This window comes from Oppia nitens, unplaced genomic scaffold, assembly GCF_028296485.1.
Source record: "Oppia nitens isolate AA-2021 unplaced genomic scaffold, nextdenovo-longstitch-racon4-pilon3 scaffold49_pilon_pilon_pilon, whole genome shotgun sequence".
NCBI classification, from domain to species: domain Eukaryota; kingdom Metazoa; phylum Arthropoda; class Arachnida; order Sarcoptiformes; family Oppiidae; genus Oppia; species Oppia nitens.
The window spans coordinates 108,645-132,168 of NW_026533231.1; the positions used below are offsets into that span (position 1 = coordinate 108,645).

Sequence of the window (23,524 nt, forward strand, 5' to 3'; positions counted from 1 at the left end):
TTAAAAAATTAAACTTAGATATAAAAATCTTATTAGTATAATATTAATAATAATAATGATAGAAGATAGAGTTATGTTGATGTTATTTAGTGCAATTGTTTTAATTGTATTTAATATACAATTAAAAGTCAAATGCGATGATGATGAAACTCCGGGTACATATATATATATATTAGTATAATTTCTTTCTGTCTCTCTGTCTCTCTGTCTCTCTGTCTCTCTGTCTCTCTGTCTCTCTGTCTCTCTGTCTCTCTGTCTCTCTGTCTCTCTGTCTCTCTGTCTCTCTATCTCTCTGTCTCTCTGTCTCTCTGTCTTTTTAAATTAATTAATAACCATAATTGTTTAATTGTATAGATGAATGTACTCAGTTTAACAAATATTGCGATAGTGAAACAAGCAAATGTTGTACTGGACTTCATTGCATAGATAACACATGTGTATGTAAAGATCATGATGAGAGCTGTCAATTTAAAACCAGATTATATGAACTCCATAAACAAAAAAACGAAAATCAAAATGAAGAATAAATATATATATATATATATATTAAAATCAATCTACAAACTATTAATATTTATATTAGTTAAATTGATAATGTTTGTAAAATTTATTTTTATATATTATATTTGCCTAATAGTAATTAAAAATAATTGAATAATAATTATAAACCCATGTTGTAATTTATTACACTGCATTGATAACACGTGTGGATGTGAACATAGGGATATAAGCTGTGAATATAATGTTAAATTACTAGAAACCTCTAAACATAAAGAAAGTAAAAATGAAGAATAAATATATATATATATATATATAAAATTACTTTTATTTATTTATAAAAAACGAATATTTTTAGTAAATAAAAAAATATTGTTTTATATATATTAAGAAAAATAAAATACATTTTTAAAACTGATAACATTTTTTATGTAATTAATTATCATATAAAAGTCTATCTTTCTTTATCTCTCTTTGTCTCTTTTTTTTGTCTCTCTTTGTCTCTCTTTGTTTCTCTTTGTCTCTCTTTGTCTCACTCTTTGTCTCTCTCTTTCTCTGTCTTTCTCTGTCTTTCTATATCTTTCTCTGTGAAAAAATATTTATATTAATATATTTTTATATAATATTTATATTATCTTTATCCTAAATATTGTATATTATTATAGAATATTAATAGCTTACAAATGTTTACCAATGTTTAATGACGAAAGCTATAAAATAGTAATTAAGACTAAAATCTATTTTTATAAATTATTTTTAAATAAAAACCCATATGTAGCTTATTATTCATTTTTTTTATAGTTACACAATATATTGGTAAAAAATAATAATAAATTAATATTAAATAAATAAATTATTTTATATTTAAAAAAATATATTTTTATTCATTATATTGAGTAAGTATTAAGAATATTAAGTAATAACCTACAGATTGTTTTTAATTAATTAATTAATAAAAATAGATTTATTTTTCTAAATTAATGAAATTAGTAGTATTATTTCAGTTAAAAAAATCATATTGTAAATTTTTATTGATAGCTTTCTATTGATATAAAAATTTTTAAAATATATTTCATAAGCCAATATGATTGGACAACAACATTCGACTAATGGTTTTAGTCTTTCTCTGTGTTTCTCTGTCTTTATCTGTCTTTCTCTGTCTTTCTCTGTCTTTTTTTGTCATTCTCTGTCTTTCTCTTTCTTTCTCTTTCTTTCTCTTTCTTTCTCTTTCTTTCTCTGTTTTTAATAGACGGTTGTATTGATAAACTTGATGAGAAATGTAAAAGTGCTTTTCCGTGTTGTAGACTACTTTTCTGCCGAGATAGTGATGATGATCAACAAGATGATGGAGCCGAAGATAATGATGATGATAATAATATTTGTAGATGTAGACCTTTGGATAGAGATTGTTATGTAAAATATGTTTTGAATAAACAACATAATTGAGAAAAACAAAGACAGTAAAATATTTTAATATTATTATATTTTAACAAATTTAATAATTATTTAAAATTATTAAAAAATAAACATTGCAATTCTAAATTGTTTTATTTAATTATTTCTATACTAAATGTATTCAAATTTGTTTAAAACCTAAAAAAAATTGTACTACAACCACATTTATTGTTTTCTAAAATCTACTTTTTTTAATTTTTTTTAATAAAATAAAATTAATAACTTTTTTTTAAAATTAGGATTATTTATTTGAACATAAATTTTATAAATTTATAATAATATTAAATAGTAAATACAAATATATAAATTAATTAATTATTTTTTGATTTATTTTAGCAAACAATTACCGACTTATCTGATAGTTTTATCTATATAAGCGGTGGATATAATGGGTCATCAGTTTTAAAGAGTGTTATAAATATAATATACACCAAAATGTTTGGCAATCTATACAATCCATGACCAGTAGTAGGTCGTGGTTTAGTTTGGTTTCATATGAATCAAATTTATATGCAATTGGAGGATATAATGTGTTATTTTTTTTTAAAAAAAAAGTTTGAGAAAAATAATGGATAATTATATTATTTTTTAAAATATATATTATTATGACTTAATTATTGTAAATAGTAAAAACCTTGAATAGTGTTGAAACATATAATACTCAAACAAATCAATGGAATTTTGTATTATACTGTAATGTTATAATTTTTTTAAATATTAATTATACAGATCTAATTATATACTGTAATTCATTAAATTGTATTTTATAATTATCTTTAAAAAATATATATTAGAGATTCAGCATAATATATAGTTAAAATATATGTTTGCGGCGGTTATACTGATAATACTATATGCATTGGGTGGACAAACAAAAGGTATTTTTTAAAAAATTTTTTATAAACATATTAATATAAATATTTTTTAAAACTTAATTAAGAATTATATACTAAAAAATTGATATTTATAAAAATTAATAGTTTTAGTGTAATATTAGTTTTTTTAATATATTAATTGATTATATTTTTTTAAATTATAGTAAATGTTTTAGTAAAAATTAATTATACTAGTTATAAATTAATTAATTTAGTTATAAATAGTAATCTTAGTTTTTATTTAAAAAAATATTTTTATATAAATAGATAATAATTTAACAGATACTGTTGAAGTATATGATTATAAAGCAAATCAATGGTATTAAACGACATCATTGCCAATAAAAATTGCCGGATTTGGGGTAAAATTATTTTTTAAAATTATAAATATTTATTTTTGTTAAATTAATTTTCATATTTTTATCTATTTTTTAAGGCAACTATCGTATAAGAAAATTATTATCAATAAATAGCATGACTTGATCATTAAGTTTTTATAAAAATAATTTAAAAATGTCTAAATTAATAGATTATATAAAATAAAAAAATAACTATTAGACTAGATTCCCATTTATTTTTTTTAATAAATATTTTTATTTAATTTTTAAAAAATTAAAAAATAGTTTATTTTATTTATTTGTAATAGAAAAAGTAAATTAACTACACTTTACATTGTTTTAAAAAAAATTGTTTACTATCATGTTTACTATTAAGTACTATGATTTATAATAATAATTTTTAAATGTTATTTAAAAAATTATCTACAATACTTTACGTTAAAGATGATAAAAAATAAATAAATAAAGTACTTAAAAACAAAATAATTGTTTAAAATAAGTAATAAATACAATATAAAAAGTAATTATCAATAAAAGCTATTAAAACTTATTAAAGATAATTAGAAATTAATTAATTAAATTAGATAATATTTAATGAAATTGATTATCTTAATAAATATTTATTTTCAAATAATTATGTTTTATTATATTAGAAAACAATAAATTTAATAAAATAGTTATTATATTAAATATTTGATTAGAAACTAAAACACAATAAAATAATAAAATATTTAAATATAACAATAATATTATATATTTAATTTTACAAATGATTAGTAATAATTATTAATTTATTATACTGTATATATTTTTTAAATAATAAAACATATTATATCAATATTTTAATTATTAATAAAATGTTAAATAACAAACAAAATATCATATAAATTTTATTATAAATTATCAGTACTTATAATAATAATACTTGAACTTTGTTGCTAAATATTTTGAAGTTATAGTTTTTTATATAAATTAAAGGACTTGTCATAAAACAGATAAATGTTTATAGATATTATTTACAATAATAATAATTTATTTACAATATTATTTTAATAATAATTTTTTTTTTATAATTTACTAATTATTAGTATATTATTTTAATTTCTAATTTATTATTTCATTAAATAATCCATTTCATAACAATATAAATAATTTATATTTTTTGTTGAATATCTAAATAAAAATATAAATATTATGATTAAATTAAAAAATGAAAGTAAAATTACATTACATTTACAAATAAAGATATTTATAACAAAAATTAAGATTTGATATTTTTATTATATATATCACTGTTTCAAATAATACTTGAACTTTGTGTTAACTCTTTACTAATTTTTGTTTATAATAAATGTTTTTATATTGATATATAAAATCAAATTAATTTTTACAAAATATATAATAGTATACATTTTATTATTATAATCAAAAAAATAATATTTATATACAGTATATTGACATTACATGTTTAATAAAATGTTTAATATTAATTATTACATTATATTTCTAATTGTAATTATTAATATCTATAGTTGTATTTACCCATTAAATACAACTGGAATTAATAACAATACTATTACTAAAAATAATGATTATAATGTAAGTTATTTTTATTTTATTTTTAAAAAATTAAATTATTGTTTTACAATAGAAAACACTGGACTTATCGGATAATTTTATCTATATATGCGGTGGAAGTAATGAGACATCTATTTTGTCTGATTGTTATAAATATAATATACACACAAGTGTTTGGGAATCAATACAATCCATGTCTACTAAACGTATGAGATTTAGTTTGGTTTCATATGATTCAAAATTGTATGCAATTGGCGGCCATAACAATGTAACGATAATTGGTTTTTTTATTTAATTTAATTTTATAATAAACTTTATGTAAAACTTATTTTTTTATTTACTTTTTAAAATAAATATTTAGAAAACATTGAATAACGTTGAATCATACGATACGCAAACAAATCAATGGATATCAATGGCATCGCTGAATATATTACGACGGTATTTATATTTACAATTATTTTATAAAATCATCGAAATAGTTTTACAATGTTAAGATAATGTGCTAGATTTTTTTTAAATTTTTTTTTATTATTTAATATAAATTTAAAAAAATATAAAATAAATTTTTTTAATTAACACTTTTTTAGCGATTGCTCAGATTGATTAAATTTTTATAAATTTTATTAAAAATATTAATAATCTAATATTAATTATATAAAGTGAGCATGATGCAACTGTACTACAAAATACAATTTATGTATGCGGTGGTAAAGATGGTATGTGTATTAGTTATTATATTTTTATATTTAATTATTTTAATTATAACATAAAAAAACACTTATTATTATTATTATCAAGCATTTAGTAAATTTAAAGATTCTTGGAAAGATAAAAATTATAAAAAAAATATTTTTTTATTTAATTAATTAATTTATATATATATATATATTAATATAATGATATTTAGGAACTATATTAAAATCATGTGAATATTATACACTAAATACTGATGACTGGACTTTTTCAACACCAATGAGTCAGGTAAGAGAGGATCTGTCACTGGTAGCACACGATAGGCTAATATATGCTATCGGAGGTAAAAATGGTACACAAAATTTTAATACAATGGAAAGATATGATACAAATACTAAACAATGGCAACCAATGGCTAATATGAAATATCCTAGGTTAGTTTTATATAAAAAACAATTTATTTACATAGAAAAAATCTAAACAAATTGAAATAAAATAAAAACAATTAACATCTTATCAATAAAAAATACACGTTTTAAATAAATTGTATTTTTTTAAATATTAATGTTTCGATTATTTTTTAATATATTTATTTTATAAAACTATATTCAATTATAACATATTTATGTCTATATATTTAATGAATATATTTTAACGTTTTATATTTAATTGTTTATTTAAAAAAAAAATTTAAGAGACTATTTAGGTTCAGCATCATTTATGGGTAAAATATATGTTTGCGGCGGTTGGAGTTATAGTGATGTCATGAACTCATGCGAAACATATGACTCGAAAACAAATCAATGGACACCAATTGGTTAAGTTGATTTTATTAAAAATAATTATTATTGAAAATAATTTATTTGTATTAAAAAATAATTTATTTATATATTTTTATTAGCATCCATGCAATTAGAAAGAATTGGATTTAAATTGATTGCATTTAATGACAAAATATATGCATTAGGTGGACAAACAAAAGGTATATTTAATTGTTATTTAATTATATAATTGAAATTAAATAAAATAATTTTTTCTTTATTTTTATCTTATTTTTTATTAGATGGTAATATAACAGATACGGTTGAAATTTATGATTATAAATCCAATCAATGGTATTATACGACATCAATGCCAATAAAAGTTTATGATTATGGGGTAAAAATATTATAATTTACGTGTTATATTTTAATCGATTATTTTATTTTTTACTTTTTTTAGACAACATATTTAACTAAATTATAAAATCAAATCAAAATTATTAATTATAATACTGATGATGTTTAATATTAATAGTTTGAATATAACTACTTAAAATAATATAATTAATATTATAATAAATAAATTTCTTATTTTTTCTAATAATTTAATTTATTTTTTCATTAATTTATATTCAAAATATAAATATATATATATGATTATTACATAACAAATATGTAGTTATAAATTTAACTTAGAATTACAATAAAAATTTCAAAAATAAATTATTAATTATTAATTATAAATATAAAACAATTATATACTAATATATAAATATTTTTATTTTATTAACAAAATAATGTATACTATTTATAATAAAAAAAAATTTATAATAATAGAACATGTAATAAATTATAAAATTATTAAGCTAAATTAATTAATATTTAATACAATGATGGTAGTATTTATTATACAAATTTATAATTAAATATCTAAACAAGTTTACTTAAATTATTTTAATCAAAATTCTCAAAAATAAAAAATAAATTTTATAATATTTTTAAATTATATTTATATAGATGTAGATAGGATAGGTATAGATACTTTAAATTATGTTTTTTACGGATTGTTAAGGATGTTTTATTAAATAACCATATAATTTATAACTAATTTATAAATTTAAATAATTTTTTTATTTATAACTAGTTTGAACAATAATTTTTATTAATAATAATATTTTACAGAATATTTTAGTGTTAACAATGTAGGAGTAAACATAATTTTTTAATTAATCTGCTACAATTGAATAATTTATAATTTAGTTATAACAGATGCCTAATAAATAAAAATTAATAAATTAGTTATATAGTTAATTATAAAATATGATTTACTAATATATATATATATATATTACCCCAAACTGTTTAATATGTTTTGGCAATGATGTTGTTGGCAACCATTGCTTTGATTTATAATCGTACATTTCAACTGTATCTAATATATGATCATCTATTTTTAAAAAAATATAAAATAATTCTTTATAATAAACAAAATAGTTTAAAAATTATTAAATATATATATATTCTTAAAATGATTTACTTATATTTTTTTTTGTAAAATTATTTAATATTTGAGATTAAAATTTGAATTTAAATTAATATTTATCATTTAAAATAATAGTAATTTAAAAATATATATATACCTATTGTTCGTCCACCCAATGCATATAATTTGTCGTCAAATGCAATTAATTTCAATGAAGCTCTTTCTGATAACATTGAAGCTAAATATATATATATATACATATATTATTAAAAATAATATATAATTATTGCAATTAATTAAATCAATAATATAACTTATAAAAAATAATTTAAAAAAAACAAACCAATTGGTGTCCATTGGTTTGTTTGCGGATCATATGTTTCGCATGATTTCCAATCACTATTACCAAAACCGCCGCAAACGTATATTTTATCCAAATATGAGACGGCAGCAAAATAGGATCTTAAATTATTAATTTAAAAAAAAATAAAATAAATCAATATAAAATAAATTATATAATTTTATTTAACTAGATTATCTTAGTATAATTTTATTTATTTAATTATTTGATATATATATTATATATTTATAATATATTATTATATAATATACTTAATTCTTTTTTATATATATATATATTTAATTTAGTTTATAATAAATCTCGAAATAAAATTAAAGTAATTAAAATTGTCTAGTTTATAATATATTTATATATTAAATTTCTTATGTAATATTTTAAACATGTATTTACAATATTTATATAGTATTTATTAAACTAACCTAGTATATTTCATATTAGCCATTGGTTGCCATTGTTGACTAACTGTATCATACCTTTCCATTGTATTTAAATATTCGTTAGCATTATCGCCACCGATAGCATACAGATAGCCTTCGTGTGCTACCAGTGCCAGACCACGCCTTTCCGTAGCCATTGCTGTTACAAAATGCCATTCATCGATAGCCTTAAAATAATATTCACACGATTTGAAGACAACGTTACCTAAATATTTATAAACAATATTTATTATTATTATTATTAAAACTAATATTAACTATTTTAATTAATATTTTTTGTTTGTTTTACAATTTACATATCTAAATATTATATATATATACAGTATATAATTACCATATTCACCACCGCATACATAAATTGTATTATCAAGTACAGTTACATCATGGTAGCTTTTTGAATTTAATATTTAATTAATTAATTAATTAATTAATAATTTTAATAAAAATTTGTATATATATATATTTACTGTCGTATTATATTCATCGATGCTATTGATTTCCATTGACTTGTTTTAGTATCATATGTTTCAACGCTATTCAAATAATTACCCTTTATTATTAAAAAATAAAAATATTATTATTATTAAAAATAAAGGGTAGTTTAAATTTTTTTTAAAAATATATTTTTTTCATACATTATAGCCGCCGATTGCATACAATTTTGAATCGTATGAAATCATATTAAAGTCATCCCTTGGAGTGGACATGGATTGTATGGATTGCCATTGATTTGTGTGTATATTATAATAATAACAGTCCGATAAAATTGATATCCCATCCAAACCGCCGCATATATGAATAAAACTATCCGATAAGTCAAGTGTTTGCTATAATAATTTTTTAGCAGAAAAAAAACAAATATAATAATAAATTTATTTTTAACTTTTTTATTAACAGTAAATTTTTTCTTAAAAAAATATATTTTCTTAAATAATAATTTTACATTTTGCTGTTGTTTGCTATTAATTGCAATTGCATTTAAACAATATATACAATTGAAAATAGTTAACAATAAAAAGCAATAGTAATTATATTTAAACATTTTTTTAATTTAGTTATTATTTTTACTATTTTAACAATTTATATGTATAGTATATACTTTATATTTAAAAAAACAATTTATTTTAGTATATTTATATATAAATAAAATTTTTCAAGTGTTTAACTCAAGTTTAGATTACGTTTAATATTCTACTATATATATAGTATATATATAACTTTATTTATCAGTATATATATATATATATATAATAACAAAGATATATTTGATTTATTTATTTTAATTTTATCAATAATAATAATAATTAAAGTATGAGTAATTCTCATAAAATTGAAACTATATTTCATAATAAATTACTTTAAAATATTTTTAATTATTTTATCAATTTCATTGTTTAAGTAAACAAAAACTTTGTTTTAAAACTAAATTAATTATATAAATGTTATAATAAATATTTATCACATTTTTTTGGAAAAATTAATATTGCAAACAAAAATGATATAATTATTAAATGATATTTATTATCTAAACTACTTGAAATCGTATAATCTATTAGTTTATATATATTTTTTTAAAAATTGTGTGTGTATTATATTTATAATATACTGTAATCTGTAATTAAATATTGTATTAATTAAATATATATTTTTTAAAAAAACATAATAATAACTTTATAAATATATCTTCTATAGTTTGTAGTAGATACTTTGCACTTTATATAATTATCCTTGATAATTTATAAATTTGTTATAAATTTCAAACTTTATTTATCAATAGGAAAATCAAAATATGTGTTTCAGTATAAATTAATTAACAATAAATAAAATAAACTTTTTTCATTAAATACAATATTTATTTTAAAAATTATAATAATATATTTTAGAGTAGTTTTATACTTAATAAAGATTTTGATTATAAAAAATACTATAAAAAGTATACTAAATATACATTATTTGAGCAATTTATCTTAATGTTTCATAATTTTTTTTAAAAAACTGTTGCCTAAAAAAATAAAATTTAATAATTAATTTTTAAAAATATAACAAATGATTAAAAACATTTATAAATTTTCAACAAGTTTTATAACTATAAATATATAACCATAATATTCATGAATTAATAACTAATAATATAAAAAAAAAGTTATATAATAAAAAAAACAATAAATAAATATTTAACTATTAAACTATTTAAATTAATGTTGTTTTTATTGAACTTTAAATCTTTAAATGATAATTTGAAATAAGTTTTATAACTTTGTTATAACAGTAGCCTATAAAATAAAATATAATAATTAGAAAAAAGTAACTTTGAATATCATAAAATATTTTACGCCATAATATCCAACTTTTATTGGCAATGATTTAGTATACGACCATTGATTGGATTTATAATCATATATTTCAACCGTTTCTGTTAGTTTATGGTCTATAAGTTAAATACAATTAATTATTTAAAATTTATTTTATAATATATATATTAATAATTATTTAATTAATTAAGTTGAATTAAAAATACAAGTGTTTTATTTAACAGTTATTTTAACTAATAAATAAATGTAATAATAAAAAAAAATTATTACTAGTAATAAAATTTTACTAATTAAATTTAAGCAATTTATAAAAAAAAAATTTTGTTATTAATAAAATAAATAAAATATACCTATTGTATAGCCACCCAATGCATACAATTTATCATTGAGTGCAATCAATTTAAATGCATATCTTTCTAAAAGCATTGATGCTAACAAATAAAAATATGTATAATAATTATAATTAATTGAATTAATAATAACAACCAACCAATTGGTGTCCATTTATTTATTTTCGGGTCATATGTTTCGCATGATTTTCCATCACTATTACCATAACCGCCGCAAACATATATTTAATCCATAAATGATGCTGAACCAAATAAATATCTTATAATAAAAATAATAAAATATTTTAAAACTGTGTAAATAAATTATATTTTATATAATCTGATTTACTAAATGTTATTTTATGTGAATAAATAGCTTGTTTTATTAAGAAATTAAACACATTTAAAATATTACATTTAAATATATATTTAAATTATTAAAAATATCAATTAGATTTTTATTTTTTACTAATAACAATTTTCTATTTTTTATAAATAAATATTAAAACTAACCTTGGATATTTCATATTAGCCATTGGTTGCCATTGTTGTCTAGTTGTATCATATTTTTCCATTGTATTTAATATTTTTTCACCATTATTACCTCCGATAGCATATATAAATCCATTGTTGGCTACCAGTGCCAGACCATACCTTTTCTGACTCATTGGTTTTGCAATAGACCACTCATCAGTATTTGGTAAATAATATTCACATGTTTTTAATGTATTGCCTGTAAAATAAAATTATATAAATCTATATGATTTTATATGTAAAAAATTTTTGTTTAATTCAAAATTTAGTTTATTTAAAGTAGTATAATACAAATATTAAGAATTATCATCAATTAATGTATTAAATCTTATTTATAATATTTTAAATACTAATTATTTGAAATTATTTTCAAAGTTATATATTATATAAACTTATATTAATATTAATTCACATATCAACGTAAAAATTCATTAAAATTTATTTAATTTTTTGCCAAATAATAATTTTAAGAAATAAAAAATAAGTTAGTAAATTGAAAATTATTTTTTTTAATAAAAATTATTTTTCTATAAATAAATATAGACACTTACCATTGTAACCACCGCATACATATATTGTATTTTTAATTACAGTTGCATCATGATCACTTGATGAAATTCAATTTGTTTAATCAATAAATTTTTTATGATTAATAAATATAAAAAATTCAAACAAACAAAAATTAGTTATAGTAATACTCGCGTATTATATTCATCGATGCAATTGATTTCCATTGATTTGTTTGTCTATCATATGTTTCAACACTATTCAATATATCTTTACCCTTTTATTTTTTTTAAAATTATTAATTTTTAATTAATAAATTTAATAAAAAAAATTATTCTAAACGAGAATTTTATACAAGTTTTATACATTAAAGCCGCCGATTGTATAGAATTTTGAATCCATTAAAATCAAACTAAATTTATCCCTCGGAGTGGACATGGATTGTATTGATTGCCATTGATTTGTGTGTATATTATATTTATAACATACAGACAAAACAGTTGTCCCATCATTTCCACCGCATATATAGATAAAACTATCATCCGATAAGTCCAGTGTTTGCTATAATTAAAACAAAAACAAAACAGTTTAACAATGAAATTATATTTAATAGATTTTTAATGAATATTAATATATATAAAAAATATATATATATATATATATCCGATAAGTAAATATTTGCTTTAATAATTTTTTGACAAAAATATAATAATAATAATAAAATTATTTTTAACTTTTTAATTAACTATAATTTTTTATTTTAATTTTCTTAAATAATAATTTTACATTTTCCTGCTGTTTGCTATTAATTGCAATTATATTTAAACAATATATACAATTGAATATAGTTAACAATAAAAAGTAATAATAATTATATTTAAACATTTTTTATTTAGTTATTATTTTTACTATTTTAACAATTCATGTATATACTGTATATTTAAAAAAACACAATTTATTTTAGTATATTTATATATAAAAAATTAAGTTCAAAAATAAGAGTTAATTAGAATTTAGATTATGATTATTATTGTACTTTATATATATATATATATAATAATAAAGATATATTTTATTTATTTATTATTTATTTTATCAATAATAATAATTAAAGTGTGAATAATTCCCATAAATTGAAACGATATTTCATAATAAATTACTTATAAATTTTTAATTATATTATTTTATTTAATCAATTTCATTGCTTTAAGTTAACAAAAAAAAAATTGGTTTTCAAACTAAATTAATTATATAGTTATAAATTTCATAATAAATATTAATCACATTTTTTTTTGGAAAAATTAATATTGCAAACAAAAATGATATAATTATTAAATGATATTTATTATCTAAACTACTTGAAATCGTATAATCTATTAGTTTATGTTTTTAAAAAAATAATATATTAATAATTTATAAAATTAGATCTAAATTCTATTATTGTAATTAAAAAACAAAAAATGTATAGAAAAAATATTTTATAATAATAATTACTTTTTATTTTTAATTATAATTATTTAATTTTTTTTAAATTATATTTACTTATTTAAATACAGATAATAGTTTAACAATAATAGTAATAATAATTATAATTAATTTTAAATATTTAAGAAAAAAATCAGCAATATTATCAGTATTTCTCAATTTATTTCTAGTTATTAATAATATAATTTTTAAAAAAATTGATATCAAATTATATACAAATTTATATTTAACTAATATAATATAATTAATTATTCAATAGTTTGTTATTATATTATTATTGATATACAGTATAAATATAGATATAATTATTTTATTTATTATGATTTATGTTTTAATAATTTATTAATAATTTATTTGATTTAAATGACAATTATTGAATTTTAAAATAAATTATAATATATACAGATTTATAACTAACTAATATAATATAATTTTTAATTATATAAATAAATTTGATTATAATTAGCAAAGTAAAAAAATTATTTTACTAAATCTCATAAGAAAATTTAATATATAACAATTTTTTTTACCTAATAGTTTGTTTAAATTTGTTAAAAATATTTATTTTTATTATTATTAATGATTATGAATTAACTAAAAAAGTACTATATTAATAATTTCTATAACAAATACAATACATGAAATGGTTAGTACTGTTAGATATGGTCCCAGTGCTACACGCATACTGTCCAATGGCATACGTTTATCATATGGATCATCGATAGTGTTGCAGTTGTTATAATCAAAATTAGAATTTTGGAAATATTTTACTAAATAATTGATTGCTGTATTTAGCCAAACATCATAGTTGCCCGTCTCAATTGTTTGTATAATACTTTTTCAAAAAATAAATAAATAAATTTAAAATTTTTATTTAATAATAATTAAATCCCATTAAAACTATAATATTATAAATATCATAATTAACTATACAGTGTCGCAAACTCTATATATAGCATGTATATATAACTTTAATTTTAATTAATTAATTAATTAATTAATTAATTTTATGAACCTATTTTATATAAGCCAATATAATTATTAATTCTACAAATTTTATAATTTTACAGAACCTATAGAAAACGGTTTACCAAATTTTTTGTATGTGATTTTTGTTTAAAAAATTTATTGTGTTTTTTGTTTAAATAATTATCTACAACATTGCTCTTGGTCAGCTAATAGAAATTGAAAGCATCACCGCTGTTTAAGATAAAAAAATAATTTTTCCAATAAAATAAATTGAAACAATATACTGATTTTTTGAAATCATATATTATTTAAAAAATAAATTTAAACTAAAAAATAAATTTTCCAAAATCACATACATATCTTTAAAATGTTTGTAGACTGACAATTTGTTTTTCATTAATTTTTTTTTAAATAGCCAACCATTACTAGTTAATTGATATTCAGTGCGTGCAAAATGCATGTGTTGTATATATTGTTTAGGTGACTGACGTATACCAGTTGCAGTTTCTTTACGCACGATAGCAATTGTTGATTTTGTTTGTTGAATATCACGAAATGTTTTGTGAACATCGTCGCCAATATCGTTAGCCAGTTTGATGTTTGAATACAGTTTATTATCGCCACTAACAACCGATTCACGAAATCGACGTATTAGTTGGTTTTCAATATTATTGGCTCTTTCCTTTTTTTTAAAAAAATAAATAAATAAAAAATTTACGTAAATATTTTTAAAATTAATAATAATTAGAGTTTGAGAGAATATTCCTTATAAAATTTCCGTTAAAAAGAATATATTTTATTTTCCCTTCATAAAGAAAATAAAATCCCGAAAACGGAATTTTACTAAAAATATTTAATAATAAATTTTTAATAATAACAAATACACTACAGTTTAATTCAAACAACAAATTTACAGAAAATAAAATAAAATATAATGTTTAGTATTAATTGTGTTTAGTCCATTATTAAATTAAAAAATTTAAAAAATTGATACCTGATACTCTTGAAAATCTTGTTGACTCATTGCAAACTTGACAATCATTTCCGGTTTATCCATAATATCTTCGTACGAATCAATTGTTTCGTACGGTTTTGTCAAATAAATTGATAATATTTCTTGATTTATAAAATTAATTGTAAAAAATTTACCAATAAATAGTGTACCCAAAAATATATATAAATAAATAAATTTTGTTTTCATATTGATTTTAACTTTAAAATAGAATAATAAGTTAATAAAAATAATAATTTTATATATTAAGATAAAAAAATACTAACAATTAAAACAAATTGCTGTAAGTATATCCCAAAGTTGTAACTTATTTGCAAATATGAAATTCAAACTAGATTAAATTAAGTTTAATTTAAAACATTAAATTAAAAATAATTAGATTAAAATTTTTAGATTAAATAAAATTTGATAAAATTCTTTATGTAAACATAACTTAAATTGTTGTTTAATTACATAATAATATTTATCTAATTAATTAATCTAATTACTATTTTGAATGTAATGAATTTATCGACAAACTTAATATGATTGTCAATAATAATGCCAACCAATACTAGAAAAAATAATTTATTATAATATAAGTTTTTAATATTTAATAATTATCTATTATTAAATTTACATAGATATCAAAAATGTGCATGATGCCGTCAAATTTATTGCTATCTATTGTCGGATAAGTGCTGCCCATAATTGATACGGAATAATAACTTTGTGGCCAAATTAGATAATAATTATTAATATAGTTGTCAGTCAATTTAAAATTATATAAAACTAAATCAACTTGATCAAGCTAAATATTTAAATTAAATAAATAACATTATAAAAAATTATAATTAACTATAAATATTTATGTAAACTATTAATATTTTTTTTAATTTTGTTAAATATTATTTTAAAAATAATTTACATACCGTAAAATTTTCATCTTTTATAAAAGGAATAGCACTTGAATTTTTTTATTTATTTATTTTTTGTTTTTGTTTATTATTTAAATTAGATTTTAAAAAATAAAAAAATAAATATTATTAAAATTATTAAAATATTATCTTAAAAAATTATAATATTTTTATTACCCATATTTTGTTCGACTAATTAATTTGTATAATATGTTAAACTCGTGGGCACACAAAAACTTATACTCATTGTTAATAGCCTTAAAATTTAAAAATAAATAACTTATAGATAAATAGATAACAAAATATAAATTCAATTTATAAATATATAAAAAATATAATAAAATAAAACATAAATTAAAGTATACAATATTGTAGTTATAAATTATTATAAATTTTTTCTTAAAAATATATATGTTGTCAATATAAAATTAAATATATATATATATATATATAACATTATTTGTAGTTATAAATTATATCATTTTTTTTGATAAAATATAATTAAATAACAAATAAAAAATTTATGTTCAATTAAAAATTTACAAATAATGCGTTAGTGAATGTAAAATTTCCTAATAGTTGACCATGATCAATTGGAATATCAAATGTATACGGATCAGTTTCAGCAGCTATAGTAAAATCACAAACAACATTTGGTGCCAATTTTTCATACATTATTATTTCAACAAAAAAATAGATAATTTCTACTTAAAATAAATACAGGTAAAATTTATTTTTTTTTTAATAATTTTTAACAGATTTCTAACAACTACTAACTTCACTAATTTTTTTTATTAAGTGGAATAACAAAAATTATTATATTACAAATAAATAGAATAAAAAAATATATATAAATATTAAATTGAATTTTTATTTTAATTTATCTTAAATTAATAGTACCAGTTAGTTACTATAGTTTTTTTTTAAATAACAATAATAATAATATTTACTGTATATTATATTAGTAATAGTAAAATTTACTACTAAAATACCAATAGCATATGTTTAATAGTAACATTATAAATATTTTATTTTCATATAAAATAAAATTTTATTTAATTATAAAACAATATTAATATATTAAATATTACTCTATAATTTTTATAATAATTATTTTATTTTCATGTCTATTAATTAACTGTTGTAATTAATTTTAGTTTACAATAACAATATAAACTTATAATAAACTGGTACTAAATAATAATTATATATCTATTCAGGTATAATAGTACTGTATTTCACTAATGTGACAAAACAAAATAAATTTTAATAAAAACAAATAAATAATTCAATATTATATTATATTTTGCAATAACAATATTATAAATTTATATATATATATAATTATTTATTATTATTTATTAAAATAACATAAAATATAATAATAATAATAATATAATTAACTAAATAAAAACTTTTTTTTCTTATATAAAATAAATTGAAAATTACTATTAAAATCACATAAATAATATATTTTATATTAATATATAATATATTGTTTTTATATTTAGTTATTCAATAGTTAGTTAAAGTCTATATAACAAAAATATGTTTTTTTTAACAAATTTAGTTAAATTAAACAGAAAATCTATATTTTTATATTTACAAAATATTTCAAAAAAATAAATTGTATAATAAAAATATTTTGCTTAACATTTTTAAGATGACATGTTTAGATATTTAATTAAGTGCAAAAAAATTGTCTATTTTGTAAAATTAGCTATAAATCTATTTTTTTTAAATATAATTCAAAATTTTAGGTTTTCAGAAAATATAGTTTATAACATAATTTATAGCTAATATAATATATATATATATATATATATATATATTATATATACTGTATATATTTTTAAATTGAAAAAAAGTTAATCTAATTTATTAGTGATTAATTTTTCTACATTGATTTATATGATTATTTTACTAACACAATACAATGTATAGATAAAATTTTAAATTATCCAGGTTAATTATAAAGTAACAACTACATATCTATTTCTGTATCTATTTACAATGATATTATTGAGTGTTCTTTACAATCTATAATTATATATATATATATATAAACTGTATATATATTTTATAAATTATTATTTTATTTATACAATATTTATCTAAGTACACATGCTACCGGTATCAATAAATAGATAAAATTAAATGAAATTGCTTATATACTGAAAGTTTAATATTAAATTCATCAAAATTATTATAAATATTAATTTTATACTACCGTATAGAGCCGCATATAGCACCCTCATGACAAAATTTTAATTTAAAAATTTTTATACGAGGCTGTATCTCATAAATGGTGGGGGTAAGTATTAATTGGTGCTAGGGTTATATGTAAGTTTGCAATTGTAATTGCAATTGCAGTTAGGTAACAACTATCATATTATTATAAAAATAGTCAACATTTGTATTTAGATAACTTTAGTTAATTAATTTTTTTTATAAATATACTAAAAATTATTAGATTGATGTAATTTTTTTTTATTTTACAGACAATCAGTTAAAAACATGTGAATATTATTTACCAAATACTGATAAGTGGTATTTTACAAAACCATTGAATACGGTTAGGTCTAGTCTGGCATTGGTAGCAAACAATGGGTTTATATATGCTATCGGAGGCTATGATGAAAATCTAGCTTCAAATATAATGGAAAGATTTGATAGACAACATTGGCAACCAATGACTAATATGAATTATACTAGGTTAATTTAGAAATATTTATTTATTTATATCTAATTACATTATGATAATGATTATAATAAATTAGTTTTTAAATAATTTTAAAATATAATTGCTTATTTTTGTTGTAGAAAAAAATTAGATTTTTTTATTTTTCAAAATAACTAGTTATCACAACATATTTAATATTAAATACTACTAATTTAGTTGATTATTTATATATATATATATTTTTTTTTAATTTTAAAATATGCATTTGGTTCAGCATCAGTTATGGATAAAATATATTTTATTTTTAGGCAACAGTTAGAACTAAATGTTGAAACAACAAGTTAAATTGCACTAAAAATTGTATTTTTATAGTGTTTTAAATAATAATCAAAATCTTAATTAATTAACTATAAAACTACTCTATTATATATTATTATATAATTTTTAAAATAAATTATATATTTACTAAAAAAAAAGTTTATTTTATTTATTGTTAATTTAATTTATACTGAAACACATTTCATTTGATTTTTTTCTAATGATAAAAAAATTTGAAATTACAAAAAATATAATTTTTAATTTTTAAAATAAAATGTTATTTGAAAATTAATTTATAATTAAAATAAATTGTATTATTTAGATACATTTAGTTTAACATTTTAAAGCTAATGACTTGTTTAGGCATTTAATTAAGTGATTAAAAAAATACAAATAGTGTTTACCATTCAAGTAATAGGCATTTTTAAATACTGAAATATGTTAATTATATATAAATCTATTTTTTTATATAATACAATATTTTAGGTTTTCAAAAATGCCTATTACTTGAATTACAAGTAAAAATATTGATTTCTAATTTAAATCAAATAACATTATGATAATGATTATAAAAAAATAGTTATTATTATAATAGTAAAATCTAATAGGTTATTTTTGTTGTTGGAAAAAAATAGATTGGTTATTTTTCGAAATAACTAGTTATCACAACAATTAAAAATAAAAACAATATTTAATAAATACTATTAATTTAGTTATTATTATAAAATCTAATTGGTGTTTTTTTATGTTGAAACAGCAATTAAAAATAAATACATATTTAATAAATACTACTAAATTAGTTGATTATTTATATATATTTTTTAAAAAAAAAATTAAAGATATGCATTTGGTTCAGCATCATTTATGAATAAAATATATGTTTGCGGCGGTTCGGGTAATAGTGATCGGAAATCATGTGAAACATATGACCCGAAAACAAATCAATGGACACAAATTGGTTGGTTATTATTATTATATAATAATTAGTATAATTATTAAACTTATTTTTTATTTGATAGCATCAATGCTTATAGGAAGATCTGGATTTAAATTGATTGCATTTAATGATAAATTATATGCATTGGGTGGACATACAAAAGGTATATATATTTTTTATATATTATTTTATTTTTAACATAATTTGCTAAATAACTTACATTATTATAATTTTTATTATTAATTTAATTTTTTATGACGTTTTTATGAAAATTATTAATTTATCTAAAATGATATTTTTTTAAATAAATTTTTTGTCCAGTTTATTAATTTAATATTATATTTATTTTTATGTTTGTTTGTTTTAATTAGCTTTATTTAGTTTTAGAAATAACTATCTATAAAATATTTTGATTAATAAATAAATAATTTTTTTTTGAAATTTATAGACTATTTGCTAATAGAAACGGTTGAAATATATGATTATAAATCAAATCAATGTTCGTATACTAAATCATTGCCAATAAATGTTTCAGACTTTGGGGTAAAATATTTTATCATTTGTTATCATATATATCTATATATTTATTAATTATTAAATTTTATTTTTATATTTAGGCAACAGTTATAACAAAATTATGAAACAACAAGTTAAATTGCACTAAAAAATTGTATATTTACAATTTTTATAGTGTTTTAAAATTAATCAAAATCTTAATTAATTAACTATAAAACTACTCTATTATATATTATTATATAATTTTTAAAATAAATTATATATTTACTGAATAAAAATTTTATTTTATTTATTATTAATTCATTTATACTAAAATACATATTTTCATTTTCATAATGATAACAAAAATTTTAAAAAATTACAAAAAAATATACTGTAAACAGTTTAATGTTTCACAAATTTATAAACTAATCCAGGGTAATTATGTAAAGTGTAAAATATGGAACTCACTCTTAATAATACTTATAAAACATTACTATTTTAAAAAAATAATTTTTAATTTACAAAATAAAATGTTATTTGAAAATTAATTTATAATTAATAAAAATTGTATTATTAATAAAAACATTTTGATTAACATTTTTAAGCTAATGACATGGTTAAGCATTTAATTAAGTGATTAAAAAAATACAAATAGTGTTTGCCATTCAAGTAATAAGTATTTTTAAAAACTGAAAAATCTTTGTTTATATATAAATCTATTTTTTATATAATACAATATTTTAGGTTTTCAAAAATTTCGTTTATAACATAATTTATAGCTAATATCTATATATTTGCTGTATATAGTTTTTAAAAGAAAAAAAAGTTTATCTAATTTATTTGTGATTAATTTTTCTACATTGATTTATATGATTATATTATTAACAAGCATATATACTCAATACAATATATAGATAAAATTGTAAATTATCCAGGGTAATTATAAAGTAACAACTACATTTTGTATTAAATCTATTAACAATGTTATTATTGAGTTTTCTTTGCAATCTATAATTATATATATATATAAATTTTATTTTATTTATATAATATATACAGTAAGTACACATGTGTCAATAAGTACAGTTTATTAATGAATTATCAGTACTTATAAGTATTTTGAAATAATTTTTTTTATTAAATTTTTATATTAAATTGACTAAATAACTCAAATATATCAATTATTTTCATTATTAAATTTATAAAATAAAAGTAGATTCAACTAAATTTGATTTATAACAACAACAAAAATTATTTACAATAATTAATTTCAAAAATGTTAAATAACTATTACTTTTTATTGTTTGTTGTACTTGTGATAGAATGGTGGGCGCCTCCAGAGAAATATAATAAAAATATCTTTATTATGTTTATTATTAAATTAGCTATACTGTATTTATTGCTATACTGTATGTAATGTTAAATCTTATGTTAAATTATATATGTAATTACTAAATATGATTATCTTAAATAACTAATTTATGTTATATTTAATTATAGATATTTATAATTATTATAATTAAGAATATTGTGTTAATTAATTATGTAAAGTTAAATATTAGTTATTATTATTATAAGTTAGTTAAATGTTAATTAATTATTGTTAAAAACTCACACATGTAATACTTATGAATTATCGATACCCTTACATTATGTTATAATAAAATTAAGTTAAGTTGTGGGCCTACGGGCCTACACAGGGAACAAATAACGTCTACTATTATTAAAGCCTAGGAGTATTAAAGGGGAAGGTGTTCCGTATCTGCGGAGAGCCCCCCAGAGATCCGATATAGGTTTCCGACATACTATAAACATTGACCAGTGGCCAGTGAGCCCCTAGAGGGTCACACAGAGATTACGTGACACCCGTAAAGTGTCCTATAAGCTACCCTTCCATAATTTACGCGCATTACCTTTGCAGTGATATCCATTATTTTATATATTCACGGTATCCGGTTATTCGGACCGTGTTAACGGGACCAACCTTTATATAACCCTAATACCATTCCCGTTACAGTACTTAATTATATTTACTTATTAAATACAACTACAATTAACAATAATGATTCTAATGTATGTAACAATATTTAATTAAAAATCTATTAAATATAAATTAATTATTATTTTTTTTTTATTTTGTTTTTTTAATTAGCAATCAATTAATTTATCGGACAATGGTTTTATCTATATGTGCGGGGGATGGGATGGTTTGATCAGATTTTTTCCCGATTGTTATAAATATAATATACATGAAAATGTTTGGCAATCAATACAATCCATGTCCATTGGTAGAGATGTGTTTAGTTTGATTTCAATGGACGCAAAATTGTATGCAATCGGCGGTTTTAATGTTGTAATAAAAAAAATTTTATTTAAAAATTAATTAATCAATTATTAGTAGTAGTAGTAGTAGTAGTAAACATTAAAATAATTTATTAATTTTCATATTATTATTAAATAGAATAGAGATATCATGAATAGCTATGACATTTAAAACATTTTAGTATATATTACTTTAGATAATTTTTTTTATTTTGGTAAGTAATCATATACTTGTAGACA

The 23,524-nt window shown here is 17.4% G+C and overlaps 2 protein-coding genes and 1 long non-coding RNA gene across 3 annotated transcripts; 2 read left to right on the plus strand and 1 right to left on the minus strand.

Annotated features, from left to right (window-relative positions):
- Window positions 1–4,707: 4,707 nt before the first annotated feature.
- Window positions 4,708–7,228, plus strand: LOC128959376 (kelch-like protein diablo). The gene is made up of 10 exons (XM_054305322.1): window positions 4,708–4,765; window positions 4,818–5,012; window positions 5,106–5,185; window positions 5,408–5,463; window positions 5,655–5,874; window positions 6,136–6,257; window positions 6,342–6,422; window positions 6,504–6,598; window positions 6,662–6,678; window positions 7,219–7,228. The coding sequence occupies exons 2-10, from the start codon at window positions 4,938–4,940 to the stop codon at window positions 7,226–7,228; spliced, it is 756 nt and encodes a 251-aa protein (XP_054161297.1). The 5' UTR covers window positions 4,708–4,765; window positions 4,818–4,937.
- Window positions 7,229–7,347: 119 nt separating this feature from the next.
- LOC128959383 (kelch-like protein diablo) lies at window positions 7,348–9,531 on the minus strand. The gene is made up of 9 exons (XM_054305329.1): window positions 9,426–9,531; window positions 9,118–9,309; window positions 8,950–9,032; window positions 8,817–8,872; window positions 8,465–8,687; window positions 8,028–8,146; window positions 7,842–7,922; window positions 7,554–7,648; window positions 7,348–7,474 (listed from the first exon to the last, which is right to left on the minus strand). Exons 1-9 carry the CDS (start codon window positions 9,522–9,524, stop codon window positions 7,451–7,453), a joined length of 972 nt encoding a protein of 323 aa, XP_054161304.1. The 5' UTR covers window positions 9,525–9,531; the 3' UTR covers window positions 7,348–7,450.
- Window positions 9,532–20,405: 10,874 nt separating this feature from the next.
- Window positions 20,406–20,943, plus strand: LOC128959390 (uncharacterized). The gene is made up of 3 exons (XR_008484583.1): window positions 20,406–20,485; window positions 20,547–20,627; window positions 20,913–20,943. It is a non-coding gene; the product is annotated as an uncharacterized LOC128959390 (long non-coding RNA).
- The last annotated feature ends 2,581 nt before the right edge of the window (window positions 20,944–23,524 follow it).